General features: G+C 37.2%; 2 protein-coding genes and 1 pseudogene across 7 annotated transcripts in view; 1 reads left to right on the forward strand and 2 right to left on the reverse strand.

Annotated features, from left to right (window-relative positions):
• The window catches only part of Blimp-1 (PR domain zinc finger protein 1), a 37,989-nt gene extending 20,768 nt beyond the window's left edge, over positions 1 to 17,221 (forward strand). The window contains exons 1-9 of one of the 4 annotated variants that reach the window (XM_089085118.1): positions 1,623 to 2,898; positions 5,649 to 5,861; positions 7,437 to 7,556; positions 8,234 to 8,359; positions 8,468 to 8,594; positions 9,494 to 9,617; positions 9,723 to 11,425; positions 11,907 to 12,248; positions 12,497 to 17,221. In XM_089085118.1, the coding sequence (XP_088941244.1) occupies positions 5,655 to 5,861; positions 7,437 to 7,556; positions 8,234 to 8,359; positions 8,468 to 8,594; positions 9,494 to 9,617; positions 9,723 to 11,425; positions 11,907 to 12,248; positions 12,497 to 12,657 (2,910 nt within the window). In that variant the 5' untranslated portion in view covers positions 1,623 to 2,898; positions 5,649 to 5,654 and the 3' untranslated portion in view covers positions 12,658 to 17,221. Of the gene's footprint in view, positions 1 to 1,622; positions 2,899 to 5,648; positions 5,862 to 7,436; positions 7,557 to 8,233; positions 8,360 to 8,467; positions 8,595 to 9,493; positions 11,426 to 11,906; positions 12,249 to 12,496 lie in introns of those variants that run through there. The other 3 variants (XM_089085114.1, XM_089085116.1, XM_089085115.1) reach the window with 3 other exon arrangements.
• The window catches only part of LOC105425348 (protein FAM76A), a 37,372-nt gene that overhangs the window by 16,171 nt on the left and 1,030 nt on the right, over positions 1 to 20,171 (reverse strand). The window contains exons 2-7 of one of the 3 annotated variants that reach the window (XM_011636084.3): positions 19,831 to 19,895; positions 19,528 to 19,741; positions 18,814 to 18,950; positions 18,398 to 18,641; positions 18,073 to 18,314; positions 17,401 to 17,944 (exon numbers count right to left, since the gene is read on the reverse strand). In XM_011636084.3, coding sequence (XP_011634386.1) covers positions 18,081 to 18,314; positions 18,398 to 18,641; positions 18,814 to 18,950; positions 19,528 to 19,741; positions 19,831 to 19,895 — 894 coding nt within the window. In that variant the 3' untranslated portion in view covers positions 17,401 to 17,944; positions 18,073 to 18,080. Of the gene's footprint in view, positions 1 to 17,400; positions 17,945 to 18,072; positions 18,315 to 18,397; positions 18,642 to 18,813; positions 18,951 to 19,527; positions 19,742 to 19,830; positions 19,896 to 20,171 lie in introns of those variants that run through there. The other 2 variants (XM_011636083.3, XM_089085121.1) reach the window with 2 other exon arrangements.
• On the reverse strand, positions 709 to 2,129 carry LOC148938197 (uncharacterized; annotated as a pseudogene).

Genomic DNA, 20,171 nt, shown 5'->3' on the forward strand with positions numbered 1-20,171 from the left:
TCGCGCACGCTCTCTCATATAGTCGAAGCGAACGGGGTTACCGATCTCGAATGGCCATGACTCTGGGCCAGGGTCTGGGCCAGTCGGATTCCACGTACCCGGTGATCGCGAAATCGCCGTGCAAAAAACGGACCGAGAATTTGTATTGCCCGGTAACGCGTGGGCATTATATGTACCGTTGTTGTCTTTACATAATTCAATGATAAATCATGACGCGAAACAATCAAATAATCTTGTTCATAAAAATCTAATCAAACATTATTCTTATCAATTAAATGAATCACGTTAGTCCATTTGATATTTGCGTCATAACTCACAAGAGCTATTGATATTTCTATATCTTTTACCATCGGTGGAACATTCGTCGTTAGAACACACTTACAGATAACAATTAGCTCCTTACTGATTTGTATTCGTGCGTATCGTCACTTCATGCACCAAGTCGTGAATGAAAATAGATGGTTGAAGGGAAGGTTTCAAGTAGTCGAATAGATCGAATTAAACTCACGTTCCCGTAAAGAGAACGAGAGGACGATAGACAAGGAGAAATGACGAGAGGGATGCATCGAAGAAAAACATGGAAATGGCAAGACGAAAATAGTATAGACAATAATGTGTTTTTAAAAGATTATTAGTATAAGAACAGATTATAATTTCTGAATCAAGACAATATATAAGTTATTTTGTTATTTAAAAATTGAAGGATATATGATAATTGGTAATAAATACATGATGAGCAACATTAATAATAAAATATAAGAATTAATTAGATTATTATCATTGAAAACCAATAATACATTATAATTAGAGATCTTTTTAATTTAATTTAAGTTTAAATATTTTTATATTAATATTAATAAATTTTATTAATATTATTATTGTATTAATATTAATAATAAATTGTTATATTAATATGATGTTTAAAATAATATAGAATTTTTATATGGGTATCAAAATTTTCATACTTCGTTAAAATTTTCAAAGATATCTTTCATCTAACTGCTGAATTCTCGTTTCGAACTTCTTCCTGCGTCTTATAATCGTAAAAAGTTATCTGAAGAATTAAACTTCGGGACCGATCGGCGCATGTCTTCTGCTGTCATCGACAACGACGAGGGACATACAAACAAGCGTTACGATGACGAGAGAAAGGGAGAAAGCGACGCACAGAACAGGGGTAGTGCGCCAAGGGGGTTGGTTGCACGCGCGTCGAAGCGGGTGGTGGGTTGAAAGAGGTAACGGGAAACCGAGGAGAAAGAGAAAGAATGACGAGGAGGGGAGGGAGAGGGAGAGAGAGAGACAAGGAAGGTGAAACACGATAAATGGCGAGACAAGGACGCAAGAGGGAAATGCACAAGAGAAAAAGAGGAGGGGAAGGAGGTGAATTGTGGTAGGGGCGAAAGAAGAGCAATGAGTGGACCGGAGAGATAGACGGGGGTTGGAAAGTGGCGTACGATGAAGCGAGACGCATAGAGGGAGGAACGGGAGGATCCGGGGTGGCGAGGATCGAGGCAGGGTGCAGGAGAGAGAAATGGAAAATGGAGGGAAAGATAGAGAGAGGGAATCTCTGGCAACGGGTCGATCGAAAGCGCAGCGCAGAGAAATGCACCACCTCTGCTCTGGTCTGGCAGCTTTACGGGCGCACCACCGCGTCCGCGTGCGCCAGAAAGAGAGAAAGAGAACGACGGCGCGAGAGAGGGAGAGACGGAGAAAGAGGGAGAGAGAAAGGGACCGACGGAAGCGGAAGGGAGACCAACGTATATCCGCCGACCAATACCGACGCAGGGGGAGGAGGACGAGAGGAGAGCCAAGCCGAGTCGCGTTGGGCTAGGTCAGGTCTACCCGAGTTCCACACACACTGCGCTCTCTTGCGTGTGCCATCCCGCCGAGGAGAACCACACGAAGGCGGAGGCGCAACCCCTTCGCGAAAGAGAGAACCACCGCGGATTCCCGGTTCTCGCGAGTGGGTTCCCGAAAGCGTTCGAGATTTTTCCAAAAGAAAAAAAAAAAAAAAGAAAAAGTTCGCGCATCGCGTTCATCAGTTAGGCGTCTCGACAACTCGAGAAATCGACGTTGATCGGTGTCGAAGAGTGTGATCGCACAGGAAAGCCGGTGACAGTGCGCGTCATCGAATGACGTTTCGAGAAGGATGACACGAGAGAGATATCCAGATCGGTAGTGAATAACGGCCAGTGTTCGGCACGCGTGTGTTGGGCCTTAAGCCAGAATCAATCTGTTCTCGATCCGAAGGAAGTAGGGGAAAGTAGAAGAGGAAGAGTGAGGAAAGACATCCCTCGGAGGAGATTCCGATCGTCGATTCGGCGGCGACGGCGAGAATTGACATTGTTGACAAACAACGAGCGCGACGGCGATTTGAATAGACAAACTTTGGCCGATCGGTAGGAATCGATTGCAATTCCCTTTTTCCGATGTCCTGATAATCGATAAGCGTCGTCGCCGCGTAGGTGGCCGCGTAGGGACCGCCTAGGCAGCGAGAGCCGGGGCAGCGATCGGCCTTACCGACGTAATTTCTCGCCCTCGCCCTCCGTGCAACCCTCAACGCGATCAGATCGGGCTAGATAAATGTTGAGAATAAACGGCGGCCTGCGTCTCTCGCTTCTGCGAGACCAGGAGTATCGGGCCCTGGATGCAACCGGGACCGGCGGGATGCCGGTCTCCCTGAGGAACCACAGAATCACGTAAAGGGCGACCGCCGGCCCGTGACGATTTAGAGCTCCCTTCGTACCGCGCACGCACGGTCGCGCAACGGCAAAGGGATCGCGACAGAAGAAAGTGTTCCAGGTGAGGGGTGATCCAGAGTGGTGAACCTATCTCCACATCGAAGAACAACACTACCGTCGTGGAGTTTGTTTAACGGCATTCGATGCACCAAAAGCCGTGAGTATTATGCCGGCTTGCAATCGAATAACGTCGCGTGGTTAACGTCTAAAGCATGAGGAAGGAAGTATGTATCGTTAAATTACAGTGCCATTAGAGTTTTAAATACAAATGCAGAGTGGTCCTTTGTTATGCTAAAATCTAAAGTGAAAAGCATATATGACCCATTGCCTTCTAATGATGATAGCGAGAAAACTGAAACTCTGTATACGGCCCTTCGCTATTTTAAACATGAAAATAATAAAAAAATGATGATAAAAGATATTTCTGTATATATGTAAACCTTTTTCTCATGTATGCATTGCTTTAACGAATATTTTATGTATTGTGAAAAAAAATCTGAAAGAATATATATTATTTTCTTTAAAAAAAGACTAACAATTATACATAATATAATTGAATCAGAAAAATTCACGTAACAATCCAACACCTATCCTTTTATTACAAATCGATTCAGTCGCGGTTGCGATTTTTGCGTTATTTCTGCGATTTACAGTAAAATGCGATGCCATGCATTTGAGTAGTCTTTGTAGTAACAATTTCCAAATTTTCTATTTGGAAATTTTATTGCAAAATAAAGTCAGAAGAGAGAGAGAGAGAGAGAGAGAGAGAGAGAGAGAGAGAAAGAGAGAGAGAGAGAGCTTTATTACAAGTATAACTAAAATGCCGGTATATGAATAAATATTAAATAAAAAATGTAATTCAAGTTAATTATATTAGGAAGAAGGCGATCAATTAATTTTATTACACGTGAAATTAATTTCCCGTTATGTGTGTGTGTGTGTGTGTGTGTGTGTGTGTGTGTGTGTGTGTGTGTGTGTGTGTGTGTGTGTGTGTGTGTGTGTGTGTGTGTGTGTGTGTGTGTGTGTGTGTGTGTGTGTGTGTGTGTGTGTGTAAAAGAATAAAATATATACATAAATAATTGAAAGTTGATGAAAAATAAATATCGTAGAACGGATGACCAAAAAATATTTCAGGATAGAAAACCGCATTATACAATATTCGTACTTACATTTGTATTTTTCGAGACAGGAAGGATTAAAAAAAGTTACGTAGGACTTTTAATACAAAAATCATTTCTTGGAGAAATTATTACAAGAAGCTAAAAATTCTTCATTATAGTAATAGAAAGTAAAAAATCATAAGACTTCTGCGTCTATAAAAAATAAATTACCTCTAAAATATTGATTTATGGAAATAAAAGGTCACAGAACATTGTATAAACATTATGAAGCTTCCGGATTATAAATTTACACTTATTTCCGGCGAAAGAATTAATCTTGAAAATGAAATGAATATTTATTTTGCTAGAAATCTATTTCCCTGAGAATTCAGAAGCGCGATAAAACGCTTTTAACCGGAAAATCGCGTCGAAAGCATACGCGAGCGAGCAGTTTGCGATACCGGCGATGTGCGCGATTTTCATGAAAATCGAAATCCACCGGGTAGCGAAAACCCTCAGCGGATGGTAGCGGACGGGGAGGACTTCGGAGTTTATCCCCCCGTCTGCCCCACCACCCTCTGCTTCTCCTTCCTTCCTTCCTCCCTCCCATCCCTGCAGTCGATCAATGCGTGGACGGGTTTCACTTTCGCGGTGTTAAAGTGTTGCACCACCGCAAATTGAAGACTCGGCACTGTCGAGAAAACTGGATCGCAATTTATTCAATGGCATTTTCCATGTCAATAATTATTTCGATATTCGCAGAAAATTTTTGACGATATTACTCTGATTTAGCTTTAACAAATTCTGGATGCACATGAGCAAATGCAATTATCTCGAATTTGTTATTGTATATTCACGATATGTTATTTCGAGTTCAAAGTAATCTGAACAGAAACTCAAACTAAAAGCATCACGGCCATGATCGAGAAACTATTTGATCATTAATCATCTTTATTTCATTCTGTTTGTTATTTATTCTCGCATCGATTTGGTCGATGCCGAATAGTCCGTGTTTCGATTCGAGATTGTTGTAAATTTATCATTTCCCGGAGTTGTGCGAATATGACGAATACATGAAGCGAGAAATAGAACTGCATGACGCCAGAACTCTTAATTATTCTTTCGATAACGATCGCGCCGATTAACTTTCGCGAACTTAATGATAACGCTTGGACTTAATCGAGTATTTGCTCGATAAAAATAAAAAAACGTAAATCTATAAAAAAAAAACAACGCGCAAAAAATAGTAGGGCATCAATGACAAGACTTCGATTATTCATTCGGAGTGTTACTGAACGGCAAGAATGGAAAAAGCTTACTTTCTAGAGATTGTTAACAAGTAGCATCGAATAAAATGCATAATAATGATAAAATTAACAATCTCAAAGATATTACATCTCAAAGATTCGAGGTCTTCCTACATAATTCGCTTAAAGAATATTTAAGCCATCATCTTCAATTATACGTAACTTTCGGAATTGCCATAAAGAGAAATTATTTTTTTAAATTGGCAGAGTCTCTAAGCTGAAACGTGACTTCGTACAATTAATAGTAAAAAAATTCTATTTAAATTGTGCGATAATTTAAAATAATTTCGTTAATCAAATGTTCAATATTCTTGTACATTATATATATATATATATATATATATATATATATATATATATGTGTGTGTGTGTGTGTGTGTATCAGTCATATTAAAATAAAGAATATATTATGAAACAAATATTAGGAAATATTCTTTCGAATAAAGCATATCTTTCCAATAACGCATTAAATTAACAAGAGTTTCCGATTCTATTTACAGCGAAGGATGGAAGCCAGCGAATGGGATCACGCGACCTTGAGAGAGGAAGAATTCGAGCAACATGCCGTATATTTGGTACCGGATGTATCGGCATCGCCAGGCGATACCAATCGGGCGGAGGCGTCCTTGCCGCGGAACTTGGTCCTCAAACCCTCTCAGGCCCTCAACGATGTACGTTCTTCCGCAAAAGAAACTTATCCCGAATCCTCCTCGGTAGGAGTCGCGAGTTACATTAAATTATTAATCTTTTAAAGACAGTTAAATTTGCACAATGTGTCATTCAAGAAAAATGATAACTTTTAGAAAACAATTTCAGTTTTCTAAAGCAAAATATTAAGTTTCAAATTTAAAAAATTTAAATAATATATATTTGTGCAGTCTGTGTATATATCTATATATATATATATATATATATATATATATATAGATAAAAAAAAATCTATATCTATATCTATATATATATATAGATATAGATTATTTTTTTAAGAATGTAAAAAATATTTGGAATTTGTAACAGTCACAAACTTTTAATTAAAAACTTATCTATTATCATTGGCACTTATTTCTATTATAGTTTATGTCTTGCTAAAATTAATATTTTCCAGTACGTTATCAATTATATGATTCTTGTAACGTTACTTTGGTTTCAATAGTATATATAACATATAATTGTTATCAATATATTTTCCGGTTTTTAATTTCTCAAATTTTTTATTAAAAATTTTAACGTAAGGATAAATAAATGGCATGTGAATTTCAAAGAATGACAAGGAAACACAATTTTTTAAAATAAATTTTAATTAGATATAAGGTAGAACATGAAGTTAAAAAGCGTTGGCTAGAACATCACGAAAGGACGACAAATTTGACCGAGAAATAAGACTAATTAACTTTTCTAGATGTATAATATAAACCAGAGGCAAAATCAAATTGTTATACTTCACTCAATGTGATGACAATCGAGAAAGCTCGGTGCAATTGAGACGAAACTTTTGCTCGAAGCTTCTCTACGCCGTTTACGAAATTTCGAGTCCGACGTGAGAGCCGAAACGTTTGCGAATCGCAACGATGTAATATATCGAGAACGAGAAGCGCGCGATGGACTAATCGACGTCCGTCGGTCGAGCTTCCGTTAGTCAAAAGAGAAACAAAAGCACGCGCCGGACTGAAAGCACCGAAGAGTTAAATTAGTTTTGCCGAATGGACGTTTCTATGCAATAGGGCGAAATTCTATTCTAACGTGAGCCGGAATGAAAATAGGTTCTATCTTCTGCCGCGTATTTTAACACAACGCTGGAATAGATGAAAATATCGAAGGAAGCAAACAATGTGTTTTTGCCAATCACCTATCATATATACATTTTGGTAGGTTTTGCGATCTCCCGAGGTTAAAAACTCATGGAGGGAATTTCGTCGACAGCAATTTCTCCGTTGGATTTCGACTGCATCGAGTCCATTATAAATTACAAAATTGATTTATCATTGATTGATCCCCCGAATTGGAATCAACCTTGCAAATAACTACTTATTAATCATTTTTATTCTTCATGTATTTTAAATATACTTTAAGTATATTTGTGAAATTCAAGAAATAAAACATTCAAGAAATAAAAAAATTATATCGAGTTATGAAATATTATAAAACTTTTTAAAAAGAAGTTTAATCCTAAAATTTGATGGATGATAAATTATGAAATGAGAATTAAGAATTTAAATTGATATAGAATTTTCAGATATGTGTCACTCCCTCAATTTCAGTCGATTAATCGGAAATTACATATGTGGCAGGTGTTGGGAGTATGGAGTACCGGTTACATCCCCAAAGGGACACGTTTCGGCCCTCTGGTCGGCCAGGTGTACACGAAGGATTCGGTACCGGCAGACGCGAACCGGAAGTACTTCTGGCGGGTAAGATCAACTTTACATCTGTTACTCAACCAAGATATTCAGATTACATGGCACATAACTTCGCCGAAGCAATGGTTAATAGATTCGATACAGCATCGACGAAACTTAGAAAAAAAGAAGAAAAGCTAGGATGGAAGAAGCTAGCAAAGAGACTGAAACTGGTTTCGACCGATCTAGCGAGCCTTAAAGCGAAATCAGCGAGAAGTCATTGATGCCTCGTAATTCATTAATTCGCTACGATAATTACTTATTTCCGCCATGATCTTCGTGCAAAATACTCGATACATAAATCGCGATGAGAATTAACAAACATTAATCAGTGACTCTTTTTAATATTTTCTTGTTCAGACTTTCCTAATTATAATGCAAAAATTATAAATGTGTAGCATAAAAAAATACAAATCAAAATCAATCGAAATGAACGTTATATTAACGACATATTACATAATGATGTAATAATGCGCGATTAAAGTTTATAATATCAATAAATGCTATCAGCACAGCAAACTTCAACAATAAAGATTTAAAAGTTTTCATATTTTTTGTAAAATGAATATGAGAATATACCTATAAATAACAAAAACATGCTGACACGATTGAAGATCCGTCAACCATGACATTTTTATGGAGCCATGTCAATCTTCGTGAATGACAAAGATGATTTTCACATTGTCCAGGTATACAAGAACAACGAGCTGTTCTATTACATCGACGGTTATGATGTCCAGAAATCGAATTGGATGCGTTACGTGAATCCCGCCTACTCGTCCGAATCGCAAAACCTCATAGCATGCCAATATAAGGTAAAGCAATTTTGTGGGGTGCATCTCGCGAAGGATAATATATCTCAAATAACGTCTAGATTACGCGGAGGGAAAAAGCTCACGATTGTTGCTACACCCGTGTTTCAGATGAACATTTATTTTTACACGATCAAGCCAATATTACCGCATCAAGAGTTGTTGGTTTGGTACTGCAGGGAGTTCGCGGAAAGGCTCAATTATCCGCTCACCGGTGAGCTGATGCTTCAGAGAATACGTAAGTAGATATGTATTTTCATCTTCAGCAAATATAACATAAAAATTAATTTAAAAAATGTAACGCAGATATTGATATTTTAATATACTGCTAATATATGCAATAAATAAATTAAAATAATTAATATCACGATTGTCATTTTTATATATATAGTAATATATAGTAACATAGTATTTTACTTGATTATTTACGCATTTTTATTAATAAATTTTATAATGTTATATTAATAATCTTTTCTATAGATAGATTATGATGGTAACTAGTGATATAATTTAATTTAAGTTAAAATCATAAAGGAAATTATATATGCGTCATATGCATCATATGTGGCAATCCATGGAACAGAAAATCTTTTAGCTATGTTCTAGCGATTTTGCAAACAATATGATATTTCAAGAAGATTTATAATAGATAATAAATATATATAATAGAGAAATAATAGAATTGCAACAAAATTGCGATGAATTCGCATTTTATACTTATAATTGCATCTCTCTAATAATTCTCATACATATAACCTTTTTAATTCTTAAAATTCGACATGCAAGACAACGAGTAAGTATTATTGACATGACACGAGCAAGTTACTAAAATAATAAATATGATGGTTGTTCCAAAAATTTTAAGTGTGATTAAATATCTGTATAATGAGCTTGCTTATGTTGTAAACTCAATTAAAAGCTCGTAAAGTAAATTTCTTTTTCTCGGATGCTTTTTCACTGTTTAATCGTTTGTCTTTAATGAGTTTTTGTTACATTCAGAATTCATTTCGCACATATGTTGTTAGAATAAGAATGCTATTGTATAATTTTCTATTGTACCTAGTGTTATTTATATGTACTCGTGATAATGTTTCTTATTAAAAAGATTTTCATATATTTATTATCAATTATTTTCAGGACAACAAGTACAACAATCAACACTACCAACAGAAATATCGCCCACTGTAGACGTGATATCGCCTCTGAAAGACCCCTCGATCTACGAGAGACGTCAGATGACGCCAACGGATGGTTCCGTGAGGTCAGATGAGGGTTACCATTCAAATGGTTACCATGATGAGATCCTAACACCACCTGAGGAGAGCAGTGAGTCTGATAGTGAGAACAACTATGTGCTGGATTTCAGTAAGAACGCCAAATCGTCAGTGTGCAATGATGAGATTCTGAAGCAAGACAACACCGCAGCGAAGAACGAATATAGGAAGGTCAAGATCAAGATCTCCAAGACTTACGGTAACTTCCAGGCGACAAAGGGCATAGCTGACGGCCCAACGAAGGACAAGGATCAGGAGTTGTCCAGCCGAGCGGTAACTCCGGAACTTCAGAAGCCAGTATCGCCCATCATTCTGCAAAAGAGCACGATGCTGTCAACCGTGACCGAAGATGAAATATCAGAGAAAAACATGAAACCTTTCTACGAGCCGGAGGTCAAGAGTGGCAACATGTCGATGTCCGGGAGACCTGCCTATTTAGCCAACCCCAGCAGTTCCATCCTAGAGAACATTTTGTTGCGTAACAGCACAGACAACAACAACAATAGTCACAATCATCATCACCATAATGGTGGTTCGCAACAGCACCATCAGCACCATCAGATGCATCATCAGACTCATGTGGACTCGGTGACACCGCCACCCTCCAGTCCCACCGAAATGGCATATTCTTACAAGAAGTCTCATCGTTACGGAAACATTCTACCCTGCAGCCCGGACTCTAGCTCGAATCTACCCCTGCAAACAGACTCGTGCGTGAACTCGACCAGCGGAAATGGTGGCGCGCTGCCCAGCATGCAAAGCCCCACTGGTAATCTGCACTCTAGTACAGGAGGAGGATTGCATTCGAGTACCGGTGGCAACAATGGCAACCTGCCGCCGCATCCCGGAAGTTTGCACTCATCCAGCAACGCCAACGGTGGCATACATTCCAGTACGAGTGTGCTCTCGTCTAGCGCGATGCTGACGTCTAGCAGCAGTCCGCACTCGGCATCCACGACGGCGAACGGTTGTCCGCCCAAGCGAAAGACCAAATCGCCGTCGCCGTCGTCAAGTCAGAACGGCGTACCCACCCCGACGACGATCCTTTACTCCGGCGGTTCAGGGGCTACCAGCTGTCAGATCGAATCCGCCAGTCCAGTTTATCCGAACTCCGGCGGCAGCAGCAATACCAGCAGCAGCAGCAGCAGCAGCAGCAATCAGAGCGTCTCGCCGATTTCGCCGATTCAGTCGCCCTCGTCCTACAGTCCGTATGGTAGTCTATACGGTCACCAGAACGGTTCGCTGCACCATAACATGGGCACGTCATTGTCTATCAACTGTACTGCCTATTCGCCCACGCCGAGCGGCAACGTCGTCTACGAGAGGACCACTACGGACGGCAGGAGGCTGGAGGCCACTAGCAGTGGTGGTCATCAATTGCCCACCTCGTCGACCATGCAAATCGATGGTAATCAAGCGTTGATTACCGGCACGCACAATCTCCACCTTAGCCATCATCCGGGTCTTACCATCCATCCCAATTCCTCGTCGTCCCTCAATAGATACTCGCCGGCGAGCTCCCTGTCGCCGGACGATCACGGTTGTTCTCAGAGCGGCTCCCTCAGCCCTAACTCTCAGGGCTCGAGGGGCTATAGATCGCTGCCTTATCCGCTCAAAAAGAAGGACGGCAAGATGCATTACGAGTGCAATGTTTGCTGCAAAACCTTCGGTCAACTATCAAATCTCAAGGTGCACCTGAGGACGCACTCCGGCGAGAGGCCCTTCAAGTGCAACGTTTGCACCAAAAGCTTCACGCAGCTCGCGCATCTACAGAAACATCATCTCGTACATACAGGTAAGAATGCTAAATCTATAGTATTAGTCTCGACATAATTTTATCAAAAGATAAACGAAATAATATCTCCTATTTTTCGATATATTAATCTATTCCATATTTTTATTTTTTGCGATATGCTTTTAGATTTATTTGTATAAAATATATTCATGTTGCTCTTTTAACAATTATTTTCACTTTTGTTTTTCTATCCTAAATGTGCGATATATTCTATCCTAAATGTGCAAAAACATTATATTGCAATATTATATATTATTAGTAATATTATGAAACTAATTAATATATCTAATAAATATATTAGCTTTATTCATCTACCTCTTTCCTTACACGAAAAAGCGCAATATATTTTTTAAACGAGATCAATTGCCGTGACAAAAATAAATTTATCAAACTTGATCTTTAGAATACAAAATATATTACATTAAACGGGAAAATATTTTAAATAATATTTGTATATATTTTTCGATACGACTGTTCTCAGGTGAAAAGCCGCACCAATGCGAGATATGCAAGAAGAGGTTCAGCTCGACCTCGAATCTAAAGACCCACCTTAGACTGCATTCCGGCCAAAAGCCGTACGCCTGCGATCTATGCCCCGCCAAATTCACACAATTCGTTCATTTGAAACTGCACAAGAGGCTGCACACGAACGAGCGGCCCTACACCTGTCAGGGTTGCGACAAAAAGTATATTAGCGCGAGCGGCCTCAGGACCCACTGGAAAACAACGAGCTGCAGGCCGAACAACATCGAGGATGAGCTCGCGCTCGCTGCGGCCGTGGGTTCGCCGACGTATTACGAGTACGGTCCTGACATGAATGTTGGTAAGTATGATAGATTTCTTGATAAGTCTACAACTCTCGATAAGTTTCAAAGTAAAATGTAGAAACAGTTTAGCTTTCGTAATTATATGTCGCTAAGAACACACAAGGAAAATTCAATTAATCAACAAGTTTGTCTATACATTTAAGATCTTGGAAAAAAAATTAGCGATTTTCATAAACAGAATAAACGCGTTAAACGTTAGATAAAGGGATGAGGATAACACTGGATGAGCATGTTATCTTTGCAGGAAATATGCCCAAGGAATGCGAATTGGAGCACATCGATAATTACGACAGGCACGGGTCAACGCATGGTCCGCACTCCACGTCTCTTCACAATCTGGAAAATTCCGTGGGTCGGCCGAGCGTCATAGAAACATCCCAGCCACACATTATCGAGTGTACATAAGTACATTACATAACGTTACATAAGTACATAAGTCGCATGATGGGGTATGAGCCCCTTTCGGGCACAAAATGCAATCGTGGAAACGTAAGGGAGTTTCTCGCAACTGACTAAAAGAGAAAATAAAAAACGAAAGCTTTCCCTTTCTGGAATGGCAGTAAAAAATAGAGCTTTCGCACATAGTGTCGCGTGAAAAATCTTCTTTCTGATTTCAATAAAACATGGTAAATTTTCGAAATAATGAAATAATTTTGACAGGTTCTGATATTTTAATATTCTAATCTGAAAATCAAAACTGTATATAATTTTATATTCCGAAAACAAAAAATAATTTTTCTTGAAAAGTTAGTTTTAAACATATACTTTCGTATTAATACTCGAACGTATAACGTACGAAAGTATAATACTATAATAAAAATATATTAAAAAATTTTTTTTGTTATTTTATCTTCAATTTTTATTATTTTCTATATTGAGTTAAAATGATTCTGATTGGTAAAGTAGTAAAAATAAAGATATTTCAGACTTGAATCATTTAATTTATTTTTTACAAGATATTGTATAAAAATTTGAGATTGATTTGTGAACCATTTTGCATAAATAAGAAGTCGCGAAAGATAATCATAATAAATCCGTAGAGTAATTAATCGTTATTAATTGCGTAATAAAAGCCGTTTAATCGATTAATAAAAAATCGCCTAACTTTTTAGCGGATACTTTGAACTTTGTTGCTTTAATATTAAAGAAGATGCGAAAAGTAAAAGGAAGATGCATTTGTTTCAAAAAAGCCGACGAAGTTCTATTTAGAAACACGCATAAAGTTCCTCCCTTGTAAATTATCCTTGTAAATACTCTCGTTTCTATATTTTTTCTATCTTGTAGTATTATCAACGAAAGAGAGAGTGGTGTTCGAAATAATTAGATTAATCGCTTGATAAGATCACAACGCTGCCATTTTAGAAGGAATGGAAAAAACGGTCGTGTAAGCAACAGTACCAAAGTCACTCGAATTTCTCAATTACTCTTCCACGATGCATTTTTAGAATTGCACGTCGAAGATGCATAATGATGCAAGTTCCCAATAATTCGAATAAATATTACTTTAAAATTTAGTCGAATGGCAATCTTGTAATGTTTAAACTTTTTGCACATTGCGATTTGATTTTTCTTGAAAATATTTGTGCGAGAAAACATATTATTGTTTCTTAATCCATTTAACATCGTATTGCAGGAAATCTAAAATTGCAAACTATTGACAAAGGTCAATTTTAAAAAAATTAATTAAAAATACAAACTAAGAAAATTAATTTTATTTTTATAATAGTTTCATTCAAGGGACAAACTGATGAAAGGATTAATCAGATAAATTGGGAAAATTTTGTTAAATATTGTCAGATATATACTAGGAGATCTTGGTATCAAGTACATTGTGGAAATTATCGTTAAATATATTTCCAATGTATCTCTCATGAAATTCTGTGCAATTCTTCGACGTGCTCAGATTTTAGGTCGGTGTGTAAAATGGCGGATTTTGTCGGCACCCGTCATAATATTCGCGTGATTCGCGAACGGTCAAGTAAGAAAAACAACAGCAAGAAAGACCCGAACAACTAGTGACGACACGACTGCAACTATACGAGACCTGTACCTGTATATATACTAATACTACTATTAATTATTCAATAATTTAAAAAAAAGTAATATAAGGAGCTCTAATTTATGAATACCTTTATACATATATACATATAAATATATATACCTACATATGTGTATATAAATTAGTGTGTACGCATGTATATACGTATGTGTACTTGCGTGTATACGTATATACATGCGTGCATACTGTCATCGTCGGTTGGCGAACGGTAGACTGCGCTTTATATTAACTTCCAACGAGATAAATTTACAATTAAAGATTTTATTAATGATATTAATTTATTGATACGCGTGTAAAGAGTATACGTTTAAAATTATCTGCGCTTTTGTTGTATTCGTGCTTTCAATACAACTAATGCGTATAATTTTCCAAGCGGTCTTTCTTTATTAGAAGCAAGAAATTTTAGATTTATGATAATTGTATTAATATTTATTCAAAATTTTATGTCAACTATTCGTTTCCTCGTCGATATGGTGGTGCCATAACGATGATGAGACTTCACGCTTTAATTGCGATGAAAATAAATCGCACATGTCGAATTATTCATTGCAATTTTTCATCACGTTTGTTAGCTTTTTGACGTTTGTTCTTCGATTAAAATACATATATATTTATAATATTATTGTAAATTAGCGTCCATGCTTGAGCATGCTCTATTTCAACTATATTAAATCTTTCCATTTTTAACGCGCATTCATGGAAAGAGAATTGTTTGTATAAATTAAATTTCGATCCTAAAAAGCTATCGTGCGCTTTGATACCCGTAGTTTTAAACGGTCAAAATTTAAAGGCGGAAAGAACGATAGTTTGCAGAATCAGAAATTATGAAAAGTAGAAAATCTAGTCAAAATGTTCCGAGAGAACTATAGTGCAATTTTATGGCGTTTCTTAAGAAAAATGTATATTTCGAAATCGAGTTGAATCTCCGCAACGATTTTTTTATCAGAGGATTATTTCGCGTGCGCGAAATCGATTCTTCGACATCACATCGTGCTTCCTGTATATAGCACAGAAAAGCTAGAATTGACGAATCGTTGAAAATGCTGTGTTTCTTTTTCGTAGCTTCCATGATTGATTTTACGCACATTCGGCGAATTCGTACTTCCATTAATGCTAAGCTAGATCAAACGAGTTAATTCTGAGCGCAGCTTACCGTACGTGGTGCGAGACAAACCATTCTTATTGAACGACGATTTCGGGATTTCGTCATCGCGAAGGGCGAGAATTTTTTTAACGAACGATACGAATTTTTAAACAAACGATAAGAACTTTTAAATCCGAGAAGTCTTCGAATCGTCGTTCCGTAAGGGTATCAATCTAAAGGACGTATCGCAGACTGATATACACACGGCTATCGAGTGTTTGTGAGATTTTAAAGAGTCACGTGCATCGCGATACGATTCTGTGCGAGGCGAGAAGAGAAAGAGAGTGAGAGTGAGAGTGAGAGTATGTGAGAGAGAGAGAGAGAGAGAGAGAGAGAGAGAGAGAGAGAAAGAGCGCGCGAAAATGAGAGTGAGCGATTTTCAAGAATGAAGGAGTGTATTATCTTATTGTTCTAAATTTCGGCTTCCTTCGCAAGATCTTCTGAGGTTTCGGTTTCGCAAAAATCTCCCCGTCGCGTCCATCGCTGCAACGCAGAGTCGCGACAATTTAAATCCAAAGAAATGCGTTTTTAAAAATGAATTTGTTCATCTACTGGGACGTAATGGGACGTACGAAGTCACCACTTTCTCCAATACTGTAACCGCGATGCTCGCGTGCGAGATTTTTACGAAACTGACGAGCCTCGTTTCTCCATACCCCGAATACCTATCGTATACTATTCACCACCTGCCCGCCGGACACTCGAAAAGCACTCGAACGAAGAGTTCCTCCTCGATCGTCCTGGCAATTATACCGTAATAAGTTTAACGAGCGTTCGAACTGGATTCGCGAGTACGAACGCGAGACGATGTATTGTAGATTCACAAGGCCTTTACACTGATTTGCTGATATACCCTTTAATAATCAGGCAACGTGGACGATTCGCAGGCATTCTACGGAATGATGAACAATGAACAAAATTTCTTTTACAACGTAACGAACGCTATACCAGCGAGTAGTATACTAATGACGCTGCCGTGATCAGGGGGGGCTCCAGGAACTTTGGTTGTACAAGGAATCTGCTTTCATGTTTCCACTATCGCTCCATAAAACAATTTACATAACACTCATTGGAAACATAAGAGATAAGAGATGCGAAACGAAATGGAAGAAACGACCTAGAAAATTGTTTTTTTCAAGGCCTGTTATACAATAATATCGCGTTACAAGCAATAATAAAATTTTCTTCGATGACGATCACAGTTCCTGGTAATGATTTTTCACAACCCAGTGTCATTCTGTATATTGCCTCGATTTCCCGCTTTGCTTGTATTTTGAGAGCACTATTACGAATAACGAAGTTAAAACGGAGCTAGAGGAGAAATATAGGCGCTTAGGATTTTGAACGCTAAATAGAGACGTTAAGAACAGAAGAAAGGAGCGGTACATAGCGCAGCGCGAAAAGAAGCAAACGGTGAAGACTATGTAAATACATACGCTGAAAGTAGTGAAATATCGAAAGGAAGTGACAAGCGAGAGCGAGTAACCGCCTCGAGAACAAACAAGCAATATTTAGTTCTTATCATCTCGTAATAACGATCCAACTGTACCGTGCACGCACACGCGCGCGCACGCGTGCACGCGCTCGTACGTATTTAAACGACTATAAATTAAATGTTAATTATCCTTACACTTCGTATACATATATATATAAATATATATATAGTGAAATTGTTACGCATTTATTATCATTATAATTATTGAATAGGTAATGCTCAATTAGCATTTGTTTCTTAAAATAAAGAATAAATATATGGCTGTTGGATATTTATATGCACATATCACTATCACACACCTATTTATATCGTATAATCCGATATAATTTTGTTAGACGTTGATGCTCATAACGGACGAGTTCGTTTCGCTTGATAACAATCATATATAAGGGGAGAATGAATAACGAACATGTGGACGTGGACAAGAACTGGATATATGAAACATAGGACAAATTTTTTAAAATTTTATTGCAAATTGATCTACAGATCACCCCCTATTCTGATTCCACATCGTTTACATCATCGTCATTATTTATCATCATAAATAATAAAATGCCACAACTGTCACTTATTGTTTATAGACATAATCAATTCAAATTTGCTTCGAAGTTTCCTCAATGATTTCACACGACTCTTCGTGATAAAAAATCAATCTTTATTATTCAAATTTCCCTAGTCTTTTGTCATAAAAGTCGCTAGCTCTGGCGAAAAAGTCGCACAAAACTTAGCAGTTGCCAAAAAATAAAAGGGAAGAAAACTATGTCTAAATCATGTACAAATTTTGCATTTGCAAAATCATTAATCTCCCCTAAACGGAGATGCGAGTACTTTCTCCAATGCATTTTGAGAGAATAATATACATTTCTATAGTAATTAGAAAAATAATACAATTTCGTCTTGTTAATGGAAACAATTAACTATATGCATAAATGTATAATCACATGATTTATATGGGTATGGTCATTTGAGTATGTTGTTACAGCTAACCAATTTTCTGGAAATAACACGAAAAATGGGACTTTTCATTTGCAAGATACATCGAGTGATTTCATGTTAATATCCCAATTTTATTGAATACATAGTTTCATTAAAATGTGGATATTCTGAAAGCAACAGACATACCTACCTTATCAAGGTACGGGACTATCTGTTCCACTTCCACTGTTGGTCCCAGCTTCTGTCTTCGTAGCGGCTACTCTATCATTTCGTTTGGACGTTTTCGATAACGATGCTACTTCTTTCAGCAAACTAGATATCTTGTGCTGCATGTTGGAGATTTTTGTCTCGTACTCCTTTTCTGATGCTTTCATCTTATTACGCAATTCCGTTTCTGACGTGAAGTTCTTTGCTTTCAGTTCGGTAATCTATAATCAAAATGTCAGTTATGTATTATACATTTTGTTTATTCTACAAAACAACTTTCTGAAAATCTTTCATATTCACGTACTTGTCTATCTTTCGCTAATAATTGGCTTTCTTTTATGCTGATTTGCTTTTGAAGATGTGCGATCTTTTCTTTGAGCTGCGTGACCGCTACCACGTGATCCGAGCTATTTGGATCGTGCGGATCGTGTACACCAGCCATTCGCGCCGCTTTTACAGGGGTGGGACCATTCGTATCTCCGCCTTCGGATTGTGGCGGCAATTTTGTTACATCGACTCTATGCGGTCTTTTATTGTGACCTTTCAATCTGTAACAAAAAGTATGAGAAACAAACGATAACTATGTTGATACCAACTAAAATGCATGTTTACCAAATGTACATCTTGCACGGAATGTGTTTCGAAAAATTGTGTATAAGCACAATATTAAAACTACTAAGCACAGAGTTACCTTGTGATATTACGTATTTGGATAATTACTTTTGTTCTTTGTGCTTCGCAGCCCGCTGTTGTGCCAATTTCATATGTGCTCTTCGCTCTGCATCTGATTGCTTTGTCTTTGCCAATGCACGTTTATATGACAGTGTACACAGCCAACATAATAACTTGCCATCTACCTAAAAACCAAAACATCACCGTAACCAATTAAGTAACATTGCGATAGAATAGATTTATTACCATGTACCAACAAGAGAGAGAGAGAGGTCTTAGCTGTAGAAATTACACTTGATGCTTATTCGCTCTCTAAAAAAAGAAAAGAAGTCGTGACAGAAAGTCAAACGTATGGACTCAGAAAATATAAATATTGTAGCGAAATAGCATACACAGCTACTCTCGATAATTTAGAAGTAAGTTGGACAAAATCTTGGATTTATAAAATCTTATACAAAGCATTTATATAGACTTCATTAAAAATTAATTTCATACATACATTTTTCATGGAATATACATATTCATTATCATGTAAAAGATATTTAAACTCTAGAGAACGAGATATAATCACATCATAGTAATTCATTTAGGTTCTCAGAATGAGTAAATTGCATGAACAAAAAAAAAAAAGGAAAATATTTGGTGGAAAAAGATAATACATTTCATTATAAATTCTGATTATTATATTGGCAGTTATGCCACACAGCTAGAGATCGTCTCCTTCAAATATTGAGAGCTATAAGCATACTGCCTTTGCTTTACCTTCTTATCCTCATCCTGTCTATCAAAGGCACACTTCTGCTTGCATTGCTCACAAGTAACCGGCGGTCCATAGCGTTTTTCTGAATTTGTACACCGCTGGCATTTGCTACCAATAAATGCAGCAATGGTATTACAGTACTCGCAAGCCGACGGCTTCCCATAGGACTTTACATTTTGCTCACACTTTTTACATATGGTGCTTGTGTTACCCTTTCTATGAAAACAATGAAATAAAGCAATTATATTTGTCCATCTTATAGGCGACTTTTATGAAACTAAAAATTATATTTTTTTCACACTTACATGGTTTGCTGGAATTCTGATCTGCAGTATGTACATTTTACTACTGGAAATGCTCCTCTGCATTCCTGCAAACAACAAATTTCTTAAATATACTGTATACATATATAATATTATTAAATATTTCAATTTTAATTTTTGATGCAGTTTAACATATGCCAATATGGATATTTACAGGAGTGTCCTATTTAACCTATATTGTTAATTAAATATCAATCTTATTCAACATATTTATAATTGATTAATCAGAAGAAACTTGTAATAAAATTATTTCATTTATAATATTTTAATAAAAGACTTAAAAAATCAACAAGAAACTAATTTTCTCTCTGAGAATAATCTGC

The sequence above is a fragment of the Pogonomyrmex barbatus genome, unplaced genomic scaffold, assembly GCF_055798465.1.
Source record: "Pogonomyrmex barbatus isolate J1 unplaced genomic scaffold, ASM5579846v1 scaffold1, whole genome shotgun sequence".
In the NCBI taxonomy this organism is placed as follows: Eukaryota; Metazoa; Arthropoda; class Insecta; order Hymenoptera; family Formicidae; genus Pogonomyrmex; species Pogonomyrmex barbatus.